The sequence below is a fragment of the Alligator mississippiensis genome, chromosome 3 (genome assembly GCF_030867095.1).
Source record: "Alligator mississippiensis isolate rAllMis1 chromosome 3, rAllMis1, whole genome shotgun sequence".
In the NCBI taxonomy this organism is placed as follows: domain Eukaryota; kingdom Metazoa; phylum Chordata; order Crocodylia; family Alligatoridae; genus Alligator; species Alligator mississippiensis.
In genome coordinates this window covers 283,688,581-283,700,700 of record NC_081826.1, presented here as the reverse complement: position 1 = coordinate 283,700,700, position 12,120 = coordinate 283,688,581, and the positions used below count along the sequence as shown (strand labels likewise).

General features: G+C 39.1%; 1 protein-coding gene across 1 annotated transcript in view; it reads left to right on the top strand.

The window, feature by feature from the left end:
• ONECUT2 (one cut homeobox 2) overlaps window positions 1-7,101 on the top strand; it is a 45,786-nt gene extending 38,685 nt beyond the window's left edge. The window contains exon 2 of the mRNA XM_006272614.3: window positions 6,252-7,101. Coding sequence (XP_006272676.1) covers window positions 6,252-6,538 — 287 coding nt within the window. The 3' untranslated portion in view covers window positions 6,539-7,101. The remainder of the gene's footprint in view (window positions 1-6,251) is intronic.
• The last annotated feature ends 5,019 nt before the right edge of the window (window positions 7,102-12,120 follow it).

Below are 12,120 nucleotides of genomic sequence, written 5' to 3'. Positions count from 1 at the left end.
TTTAAAAAATAATTATTTACTAATGTAGGATGCAATCCTGCAATTGGGTCCATGAGTGTGAACCCTTATGACCCATGAAATCACATCAGAATCAGTGCAGAGAAGATTGCCTGTGCTTTAAAATGGTAAATATTAAAAGCCTATGTCTAGGTCTCCATCATATCCAACATTTACATCTGCAATAAAAATGAGCAGGGGTGGGGTCCTTCAGAAGATCTAGAAGTTCAGGGTTTATTAGGCATCAAGACTTTTGATTGTTACCTCAGTTGGAACTTCTTACATCTATAAAACTCATCTGGAAATGTCTGGAAATCTCAGGAAATACATTTTCTTGAAGAGATTTCTGTTACTGCTTGTTATGAGTTGGACTATAAATAACATTGAGGACTTTGGGGATGTTTAAACATCTCTGTTTCTTGTCCCAGCTGATGCAGAGGCGGATATAAATGACAGATAATAGGTTATGAGAAAAGACGTCCAAATGGTTCTAAACCTTTTTCTTTGATTCAGTTGGGGGCTGGAGTGAAAGTTTGTATTACTAGTTACAATTTTACTATTACCACTTCAACCCTCTCTACATTACATTTACCATAAGACCTCTGAATGGTGTGAATGAGCATTAAAAAAATACCGTACAGACTTCCACCTGAGGAATTGAAAGAGCCTCACAAACTTTAATGAATTAAGCCTCACAACCCAACGATTAGGTAGGTATCCTCTTACTGCCAATTTACAGGTAGCAAAGCTAAGCCACAGAAAGATCGAGGCCAGAACATAATCAATTCTAAGATGCTTCCACTTAGGCAGTACAATGTTTGTAATTTATGCATGGCCTGTAGGTCAGATCTGGCCCACAGAGCCATTTTATCCAGCTTGCAGAGCCAGTGAACTTCAGTAGCGTTCTGTTAGCAAGGGGAGGGAGACTTCTCCTATATCACAGCTGGGCTGCAAAAAGATATGGTGGCAGTGGCCGCAGCAACAGCTAGGTTAGTAGAGCCACCCTGCTTTGGACCTCAGCTCAGTTGTTTCAGCTAGCTGCTTGTTAACTATCATCAACCATTGCCCTAGGTGAGTTATCCTAGCCAACAGAATTAGGTACCTAGGTTTCCTATCAAGTGACTATTAAGTTCCTCCCAAAGCTGATCTGTATCACCTAGATTTCTATCAGCAGGTAATTCCTGTTTTTTAACTAATCACTTATTAATTTAAAATGCAAAAAATCTGGCAGCAGAGACTGAAACCCAGGCTTCCCTCCTCCCAATGAAGTGCTATAACCACTTGGCTATGGAGTTATGCATCTTCTTGATCAGGCTTTCCTGAGAAGTAGATGTGGGGAGACTATAGGATGAGTGGGCCTAGAAACTACATCTCCCACTTCCTGGGCAAGGCTATTGGGCAAAAGATGGGCTTCTCCTCCTCTTCCTCATCAGTCGTTTCCTGCTGAGCTTTATGCATACTCTCAGTACTAAATAGCCACTAGATACAATATATTCTGTCCTCTCTTCGGCATCAAGGACTTAAAATCATAGCAAATTAAGTTGGACAGGACCTCAGGAGGTCACCTAATCCAACCCTCTGCTCAAAGCAGGAACACCAAGCAAAATTAGTATGGCACATGTGCAAGGATGATGTGCAAATTCATGAAGTGTTCTATATTTTTCTACATCTCAGAAGGAATAATCAAAAACACAAATATAAAATGGGTGACACATGGCTGGATGGCAGCACTATGGAGAAGGACTTGGGAGTCTTGGAGACTCAATACGAGTCTGCAGTGTGATGCAGCTACACAAAAAGTGAGTGTGGTTTTGGGATGCTTCAGTAGAAGCATCAGGTGCAAGACAGGGGAGGCGATAGTGCCTCTCTACTCAGCATTGGCTAGATCTTACCTAGAGTACTATATGCAGTTCTGGGTTCCACATTTTAAAAAGTTCATGAAGCAGTAAGAGAAGGTCCAGAGGCAGACAACAAAGATGATAAAGGAATTGGAAAGCAAGTCATATGAGGAAAGGCTAAAGGAGCTAGGCATGTTCAGGTTCCAGAAAAAGTGCTTAAAAGGGGACATGATAGCAATCTTTAAATACTTGAAAAGCTGCCATGAAGAAGAGGAAAAGCACTTTTTCTCTCTTACTGTAGAGGAGGATGTGGACCAATGGCTTGAACTTGCAGCTAAGTAAGTTTAGATTGGATATCCAAAAAAACTTGTTCACTGTTAGAACATGTGTCAGAGTGATTTTAATTGCGTGTTAGCTACAGCCAAGGCTGAAGACTTTGTCTTGGTTATGCCAATGCTCCTGCTGGGACCCAAGCCAGCGGTTCCTGGCTAGAGGGTCTTGCCCCTCTGTTCAGGGTCAGACTGAGTGTCATATTTGGGGTAAGGAAGAAATTTTACTCATGGTCAAATTGGTATGGACTGTGGGAGTTTCTGTCTGTGGAGGGCATGGCCTGATATCCATGATCTAAGCGTATATTGAAGAAGGACATTGGCTACTGTGGCTCCCCTGCTTTAACTGTGGCAGGTTAGGGTGTTAGGTCTATGTTGTATCAGAGTTGATGGTGGTCTTCTGTAGAGTTTAAATAATGGTTTGTATGGGATTGGTTTGGATAGGGATGATCCTGCCTCAGGCAAGGGGTTGGACTAGATGACTTCTGGAGGTCCCGTCCAGCCCCACTTCTCTATGATTCTATAATTCCCAACTCTATCATCCCAGTCAAGGCTTTGTCTACCAGGTCTTAAAAACCACTAAAAATGGAGATTCCACAACATCTCTGTGAAGCATGTTCCAGTGTTTTACTACCCTCCTAGTGAGAAAGCTTTCCTAATATCTAACCTAAACTTCCCTTGCTGCAACTTGAGACAATTGCTCCTTGTTCTGTCATTTGCCATCACTAAGAACAGTCCAGCTCCATCATCTTTGGAACTATCATTCAGGTAGATGAAGGCTGTCATTAAATCCCTCATCAGTCTTCTCTTCTCCAGACTAAATAAACCCAATTCCATCAGCCTCTCTTCATAAGTCATGTTCCCCAAATCCTCTAACCATTTCTGTTGCCCTCTGCTGGACTCTCTTCAATTTGTCCACATCCTTTCTATAGTTGGTGGGTGGAGGGGAGGGGGCCAAACTGAACACTGTACTCCAGATATGGCCTCACCAAAGCTGAATAGAGGGGAAGAATCACTTCCCTCAATCTTCTGGCAACACTCCTACGAATGCAGCCCAGTATGCCATTAGCCTTCTTGGCAACAAGAGCACACTGCTGGCTCATATTCAGCTTATTGTCCTCTGTAACCCCCAGGTCTTTTTCTGCTGCTTTAGCCAGTCAGGTTCCAGCCTGTACTTGTGCATGGGATTTTTTCATCTTAAGTGCAGAACTTTACACTTGTCCTTATTGAACTTCATGGCTAGGGACAGACATTACACATAAACCACTTTAAGTTTAAACCTGTAACAGAACAGATGTTCAGTGCACATAAATTATTTTGAAAATGGCTGAAACTGGTTTAAGATAAACCTGGTTAAATGTAGTATCAGACTTAACTGATTTGACTCAAATAGGTTTATGCTATGTCTGTCCCAGACTCCTTCCTGGTTTAACTTAAACCGGAGTTCCCCAGCATCCCAGATGCTTTACACCCCTGGGTGGAGCTCTCTGCTCCAGAGAGCTGGGCTGGCCCCTCCCCTCTGCTCCCTGTCTGGAGCTGTGGTAGAAGCGGCAGGCACAGCAGGGTCTGCCTGGCTTCCCCGTGCCCCATCCCCTCTCACCACTGCCTGCTTAAGCAGGGATTCCCCCTCCCCTCTCCCAGAGCACGGATTGTAGCCAGCATGTGCTATTCCACCTAATACAGAGACGTGTCTGTGTAAGGCAGACAGGACAAAGGCAGACAGGACAGTGTCTGCTTAGGGCTTTTTGGAGCTAATCAACAGGTAGCTTGGTACTGTCCCTCCATTCCTTCCTTGGAAAAAGTTGTTTAAGAAAAGCTTGAACTAATGAGAGAGGCTTTTGTTTTTTTTGATGGGCTGATAAACACTGAGTTAGGGGTGATAAACACTGTGTTATCAACTCCCTGCTAGGCTGGTCAGGAGCAGTGGGGGGGGGGGCACCCCTCCCTAATCAGAGCATCCTGCCAGGGCCTAGCCATGCTCCCCCTCAGCTCAGCACTGTGCAAGGGAAGGGACAGCTGCTCTAGTGCCCCCTGCCACTGCAGGACTAAATTTCTTCAGTTCAGAGGGGATGTCTGTACGGTTACAAACCGGTTCAGCCTAGCCAGGTTAGATTAACCTGCAAATATTGAATCAATTCAGGCTTTTTAAATGTCTGTCCCTAGCCCATAAGATTTCTTTTGGTCCAATCCTCCAATTTTTCTAGAACTCTCTGAATCCTAGCCCTACCCTCCAGCATATCTACTCTCCTACCCAGCTTGGTGTCACCCACAATTTAGGCAAAGTTAGTTGCCTCTTGAAGCCAATTTCAATCATAACAGGCTTAAGTGAAATTAGATAAATTGGGTGCCTGATCTGGTCAGTACAATGCACTTGCAGTAGCTCAAGTCTCAAAACAGGGGGATCTTTTAAAACCAAAATGGAGGTGCCTAATAAAGCCAGTGATTTTCCAGTGACAGAGCTGTGTCAAGTTGGATCACTCTTTTCTGACTTTGGTGTCTAAACTCTACTTACATCCTGTTAGGGTACTGATAAGATTGATTAGGATCTGGCCCTAAATGACTTGTCCAAGATCATATAAGAGCTATGTGGCAAAGCTGGAAATGGAACATCTCACTGTACCTATTTAATGCCCTTGTTTTAACCATTAGATAATGCTTCCTCTTCTACTATTAACATATTGGTCTGACAGCATTTGGGGCCAAATCATCTTCTCTCTGCAAATTACAAACACCTGTCAGAGGAGAAAAATTAAAGAAAATTTTGTTCCAAACAACAGCCAAATATTGGCACCCACAGGTACAGGTAGGCACCTACTGGGATTCTCACACAAAGAAGCCAATAGGAATTCAATGTCTGGATGTTTTTGAAAATCCCACTAGGTAGCTGTGTGCATTGTTAAGCACAGAAATACCTTTAAAAATCTAGATAGAGGTCCTAATTCATGGTAGAGGGACTGGATATTATCTTGCGTCCAGACATACACCTTGAGATAGGTAGGAATACCCAAAGATTTTAAGAGATAACGTGCTTCTGTGTCAGTACGAGCACCTTCTCAATCCTGGCATACTAGTGCTTTACTACTCCCCTCTCAAGGCCTGGAATTAATGTTAGAACTGTCAGTGCTAATCTCTCTGGAATTTCTTATGGAAATGGGGTTGATTTTCTGACAGAACATAGTAGAAAGTGGTTGACTGCTAGCTTCAAACTGCTACACCATACTGACATATCTTTCAATCCGCAGAGCCCCAAATGGATGGTGAGGTGAGGCTTTTGTGGAGCAGTGGGTTCTGGCTTATGCATGGTCAGATCTTCCCATTTTATATTGACATAGCAGGCTTGTGTGTTTCATGCCTTCAGCATCACATGGTGCAGCACCCTCTGCAGTTCACTGGAGTATATTTGAAATTTTAGGGCTAGGAAAAGGCTGTCTGCTCCAAATCTGCTCCAAAAAGGCTGTATGCTTCAAATACCAATTGGGTATATACAGAGAGGCTTGATTTTTCTTTTCTAGCCTAAATTTTTGTGTTCTAAGTCTTAATGTACAGCAGATTTTACAATAGAATTATGTGTTTCTTAGAGGGTATAATTTGTAATAGGAAGACTGATACATTCAAAGGCCTGTACTTTCAAAGTACCTAGTGATTTTGAGTGCCTCAAGTTTGGCAGGCACTGTAAAGAAGAGATATTAAGAGTGCCTGATTTTTTTAGAGGGCGTAGTCTAAAAATCAATTCAAAATTGTTAGTCACTTTTGAAAATGCAGACCTTATCAGCTGTGATTGGGATCATAGGCAACCCTTATTTATCATTCCTCTTAGAAAGCTTTTTTCTGGTACTAATTGTTCACTGGGTATTAGTTCAGGGTGTTGATCTATATGGTTTTACTGCCCACAGTAGCCATATTAGTGACTCGTATTTTTAAGAGATGAACCTGAGGAAGTTCGTTATTGACAATCTAGCAATTTGCACAATAAAGTTTAACAGTTTACATCCACTCTAAAGCTTTATCAATGTTTTCAATGTATCACCTGCTCAGTTTATTGGTACTTATGCATACATTGATTCTTTCCCTCTCTTTTTTCCCCAAGCATGCAAACGTAAAGAACAAGAACCGAACAAAGAGAGGAACAATTCCCAGAAGAAATCTCGCCTAGTTTTCACCGATCTCCAGCGCAGAACACTTTTTGCCATCTTCAAGGAGAACAAACGTCCATCCAAAGAAATGCAGATCACCATTTCCCAACAGCTGGGCTTGGAACTTACCACTGTCAGTAACTTCTTCATGAATGCTAGGAGGCGCAGTCTTGAGAAATGGCAGGACGATTTGAGTACAGGGGGATCCTCTTCAACCTCCAGCACTTGTACCAAAGCATGACTGAAGAAAGGAATCTAAATTGGGCACAACTCAACTATAAAAAAAAAGAAAAGAAAAAGAAAAAAAGGAAAAAAAGAATGAAAGAATGGATTCTTGGTGGGGCCCTTCACTGGTGATTGGAAAGCACAATTCTCTCGGAAAGTAATTCTAGTCTAGCTGTAAACATAGGACACTTTTTATGACTATTTAGTCAGTTTTGGAAGGCTAAAGTCACAAATTAATCTCTTTCAATATAATATTACACTCAAGACAGACTAAGCAGGTCTGAAACGTAAGTGGGTCACTCATGAGACAGATTTCTCCTTGAAAACTGAAACAGACTTAAAATATGAAAAAGCAACAAAATACTGCAGATCACACTTGGAGCTGGTTGCTACATGGGAGAAATGCAAACATGTCTGGCCGCATCTTTTTCAGACTGCTTAGCTTCACCACATCACACTATACCAAAGCTCACAGCCATAATACAACAATATGAGAAGGGAGCACAAATTTTAAGACAGAGAAATTTAAAAATCCAAGAACCTGTTTTTTAAACTCAGGCATGGTTTTATTAAGCATTTTACGGGGGAGGGGAGGGGAGGAGTGTGTGTGGCGGGGGGGCGCAGAGGGGGGGCAGGGAGAATGATCCAGTTTTAAATTTGGGGTTTTTCTAAAACTTATCAGTAAAAACTCGCTTGATCTTGGATTAGTAATAATCAGTTCACTTGAGCTCAAAGTATCAAGCACAAAGACAATAGATATAGAAAATGGGATGGTTCTGGATTCATTACATCTGTTCTTTCAAAACACGCTCTAATTTGTGAAGTCGTTAGTGAAGAGTATGTGACCACACAAGCCTCAAGCACACTTTGCAGTTTGTCACAAATTCTGTGTTTGTACATAATGCAGATGCACACTCAGGAGGTCAATTTAACTGCTACAGTACATGGAACAAACACAAAATTTTGAAAGATCTAGATTTTTTAAGGTCGTTAATATGCCCTTTTTAGTTATGCTTCTTGTTTCTCGTTTTTTGTGTCATTTTCACTGAAGAATACTTCAAGACTTTTGTTGTTTCATCAGTTCTGGATTAGAGTTCTGTGGTACTTTCTGGCAGAACAAATAGCAACTTCTTTAAGGATATCATTGACCATTTTAGATATGCTGCATATGACTTATATATGACATCTAAATCCATCACATTGTTAAATCTTCTCCAACCACTTCATCTAACCTGATAAAAACACAGCACACCAAAGATAGAATACTGCAAACCAAAGACTATTAAACTTGCCATTATCTTTCATCATCATCATCATCATCACCACCAGATTGTGGTTATTTTAGAAATCAGAGTCTTGCATACACCAAACAAAGCATAAATCTCTTGTTTTGATTTGCTATATAATTGAGCAGAAAGTGAATGCTGAAAAAACAAGCAAAGTTGTGAGTGGAGTAGCAGAGCTAACACAGCCACACTAGCTGCAGTTACCGTAGTCTTCAATACCATAAGCAATCCTTATCACTGAAATTGTCATGGTCACTCGATGTGCATATTTACCAGTGAATGGCCCCTTTTGGAACACCAGTTGAGTGTTCAAAAGCAAGCCAAACGCTGTAATGATTCTTTAAAGACACTTGAGACTTTTTTTATGTACTACTTAATCGAAACCAAAGAAACTTTTTCTGCACCTACTTCTTCTGCAACAAACTGTTCCATTTAAAAATAATAAAATAAAATTAAAAAAAAAAAACCCAAGGAAGCACGTCAGGAAACAAACAAATAACACACTGTGTTTTGACAGACATCTTGGACATTTTAGGAAGCAGATTTCAAAGAAAGGGTTGACAAGATTGAAAACAAAGTAAAGCCAATGTGATTGCTGCTTCATTTGACAACTCAGTTATCTTAAAGTTGAAGATTGTCTTTAATTTGTGCCTATGCAGTTTTTTCAAAAGAACAAGGAACAGAGCAACCGAAACCTCAACAGCTACAATACCAAAGATGAGGATTTCTCACTACTTTTGTTTCAGTTCATTATCTCCTCTTGCACGGCTAAAATGCTTATAGCACCATTGATCTGTATAAAGGTAATCAATTCTGTTTCTTTCAGCAACAAAAAGCGTGGTTTTATTTAGTTTTATTTTTTTCTGTTTCTAACCCCACATGGAACCCTTTGAAGGTTTCCATGGGCTCCAAGTATAAGATGATGGGATACTAAACTAATCTGTCTTCTGTATCCATATGAGTATGTTATAATGCTATTTCTTTTAACAGGTAGAATTGGTCTTTTATATGTGCAAAGATTTAAATACCATCTCATATAGGAAAAAAGGGTTTACTGACATGATCCTCTTCTCTTTCCTTTTGTATGAATCTTGAAATATAGAAACTGATATATTTCATTGTAAGTACTTCTTATCACTAGAGATGAGCCTGAATCACAAAGGTCAGATACAGAATTGTTCTTGGGTTATTTTTCTGGATTTAATAGTTATTAGACCAAATTCTGAAGTTCAGATCTTGGTACAGATCTCAGCTTTCTCAGTGTTTCGTAGTAGTCTGAAAAGGGATGTATCTAGTTTTTCATTTCAGCTCCATCTCTATGCAAACTTAGGGCTGCTTTTCAGATAACATGCAAAAGTAATACCACCAAGTAATACTTTTTACATAGTTTAAGGTAAAAAAGAAAAACAGAAAATATCTCTATATGAAAGGATTGTTAAGAAACTTTTCTAGAAAAATAAACTCAAGGTTGTTACCCAGGAACACTGGGATCAACGGTCAAACTGATAGAAAATGCCAGTTCTGAGAAAAATATTCTTAACAGTTTTGCCAGAGAGAAGATCATGCCTAATTCTACAAAGAACAAGAGAAACCTCATTAACAGAGACAGAGCTGAACTGCAAAACTCATGTATCGACTACATGTTCCCAAAGTATCAAGGTGTTTGGGTTTAAAGATCTGAGTTGGCTTGAGTAGAAAAAGGATCCAGCTCTGAAGTTTTGATTCAGACTTCATCTCCAAAGTTTGACCCGAGGTGTATGTAGATCTGGGAAGGTTGGTTCAGGCCTATCTCTATGTATATGTTTAAGTATCATATTGACCAAAGTGGTAATTTTGCATCTTTGTGGTGTTATTCTACAATCTGTGGTAGTATCATACACAGCTGTTTCTCACAGTCGTTTTCTTAGATTCTGTTCCATAACACTGCTGTTTTATAAAGGGGACAAACAGTATTTTTGTTAAACCATAGTCCATAATTTCTTGTCCCAAGTTTACTGTTTTTTTTCTATGATAGCCAACAGAAAAATAAGATCTCAGGCATTATTTATGGAGTGTGGTCAAAATGAGGTGGCTATGCTAGATAAGTTTTTCATATAGATGGGTATTTACCTATTAAACACACTGACATGTGGATGGGTTCCGTCCTTTGCATGTCATATCCCTAAATTCAAAGAGAATGTGCCATATTTTCCTAATATTTATATTGGAAAATTGGAGTGATTCTTGATGTTTTAAAGAGTAAAAGAGAAGTGATGAATACGTAAATTTTTACAACTCCAAGACTTTTACACCATGTGCCCTGAAACCCAATGGATTTTCTAAAGTCTCTTGGCAGGCAAGGTAAAATCTCTTGTCACTTCACTTTCATAGTCTGAGGCAGCCTCTAATATCCTTAGGTTGATTGATAGCATCACAGTCTGTAAGTCTCTACATGACATGACTAGGGGAATTGGAGACTGGCCATTGGATTGCTTCAAACCAAAGTAGCAAAAAGGTGTTAACATTTTTACCAATAAATTATAAGTGTTGTTCTCCTCATCTCACCAGTAAAAATGCAGAAAATGGCCAATCCTCGGTAGAGAGACGGTATGAAGTATGGGCTAGAAATCAATTCCTAAGCTTCCTCCCTTCTCAGAGCCCCAGTTAGGTGAAAACAGTCAGCTAAAAATTTTAAAAAACGTGTTTTTAATTCAAGAATCAAGGTAAATCTTTTTCTTTCATTTGATTCTAGGCCAGTAGGTGTAGGTAGGATAGTTAACTATGAATGATGAAAAATAAATCCTTTAAGTCAAAAGGAGTATTTTAAATGTTTGGATTTTCTGGGTACACAAAACAGTGGCTTTAATTACAGCCTTTACATTTAAAATACTAATCAACCTTCACACACTTAAGACAATATAATATCCCTGATAAGCCTGTTATAGTAAGGGTCCCAACCCTGCATCCTTTTACTAAGGCAAAACTTCAGTCATCACTTCCTGATTCTCTAATGTCCACGTCATGCCATGTGATATGCCCATTTGCCAAAAATGAATTTAATATGATCACATGAAAGTACTGCTGCATTTTCGACCCCTGCTTCATTCATCACCCCATGTTAAGTCTTCCATTTTACTGTCAGTAGTAGCAGGCTTTTTATGTAGCATCTCTCTCAGAAAAAGAGTGTAGCAGCATATACTGTGCGTAAACTTATGTGTGTATTTGTATGTACACATATAGACAGTATATGGTATAGTCTGTTCATTCTAAAAAAACCCAAATGGATTACTTTTATATACCATATGTTTATAACTCTATACAGCTGTATACTACAATGTGTATCTTTTTTATTTATTCTCATACCAAAAACCTAATATGTAAAAATAGTATCCCAGCATCTTGTTTACCGTATACTTGGAGTCACTATCATGGGCACATCCAAGATGAATTCAACTTTCAAGAAACCTTGGATATTGTTTAATCATCTGTGAAGGAACAAAGAATGTGCTTGATTACTTCGGTTGAATAGCTTTATTCTAGATCTCTCTTAACTAAAGCTAAATCCAAAGACCTGAGAAGGACTAAACCAGCAAAGCAAAGCTCAAGCTTACTTAAGGGGATAGAGGTTTCCTCTTCCAAAAGGAGACACAGTAATGACATAGCTTTTGAAAGGTTGTGCTAGCTATGGGGGGAAAAAAACCCAGATGTTTTTCCTTGCTTGTCACAATACCTAAGTATTTTTAAGAAGTGGGGTAACTTTATAGATTGTACTTGGCCTACTTTATATTTATTAAGGGTAATTTTTAGTGTTTAAATTTTTTGAAAACACAAATCTTTGAATGGTTTTATTTTTTCCTGACAATTTTGGGTTATGACCCAATATATTAAACTATTAATGAAGTAATTTATTTAATATAGTCTCAGAGCCCATCCTGAAGTCTTTATTCAGTCCAAACCCCATTTAGTTTCATATTATTTTTACAGTGTGATGGGAGTTTTGCCTGGCTACGGATCTCAGGATCAGGCTCAAATGGTAGTCATTTGTAACTTAATTTATTTAATTCAATCATTCCTGATTTACTTTATCATTTGGGTTAATTTTACTTATTTATCAATTTTAGAATTGTAGCACATTGTAGATGCAAAGCATACATTAGTACGTATACATTAAAATTAGTATTGCTTCATAAAGCAGCCGCGTTCTGTTACAGATGGGGAATATAACAGGTTACATAAACAAGATATAAAATTTTATTTCCTCTTTTAATTGATTTAATGGTTTAAATATCAACAATTAAATTATTTAAGTTAATTCACCTTCCTATCTCAGTAG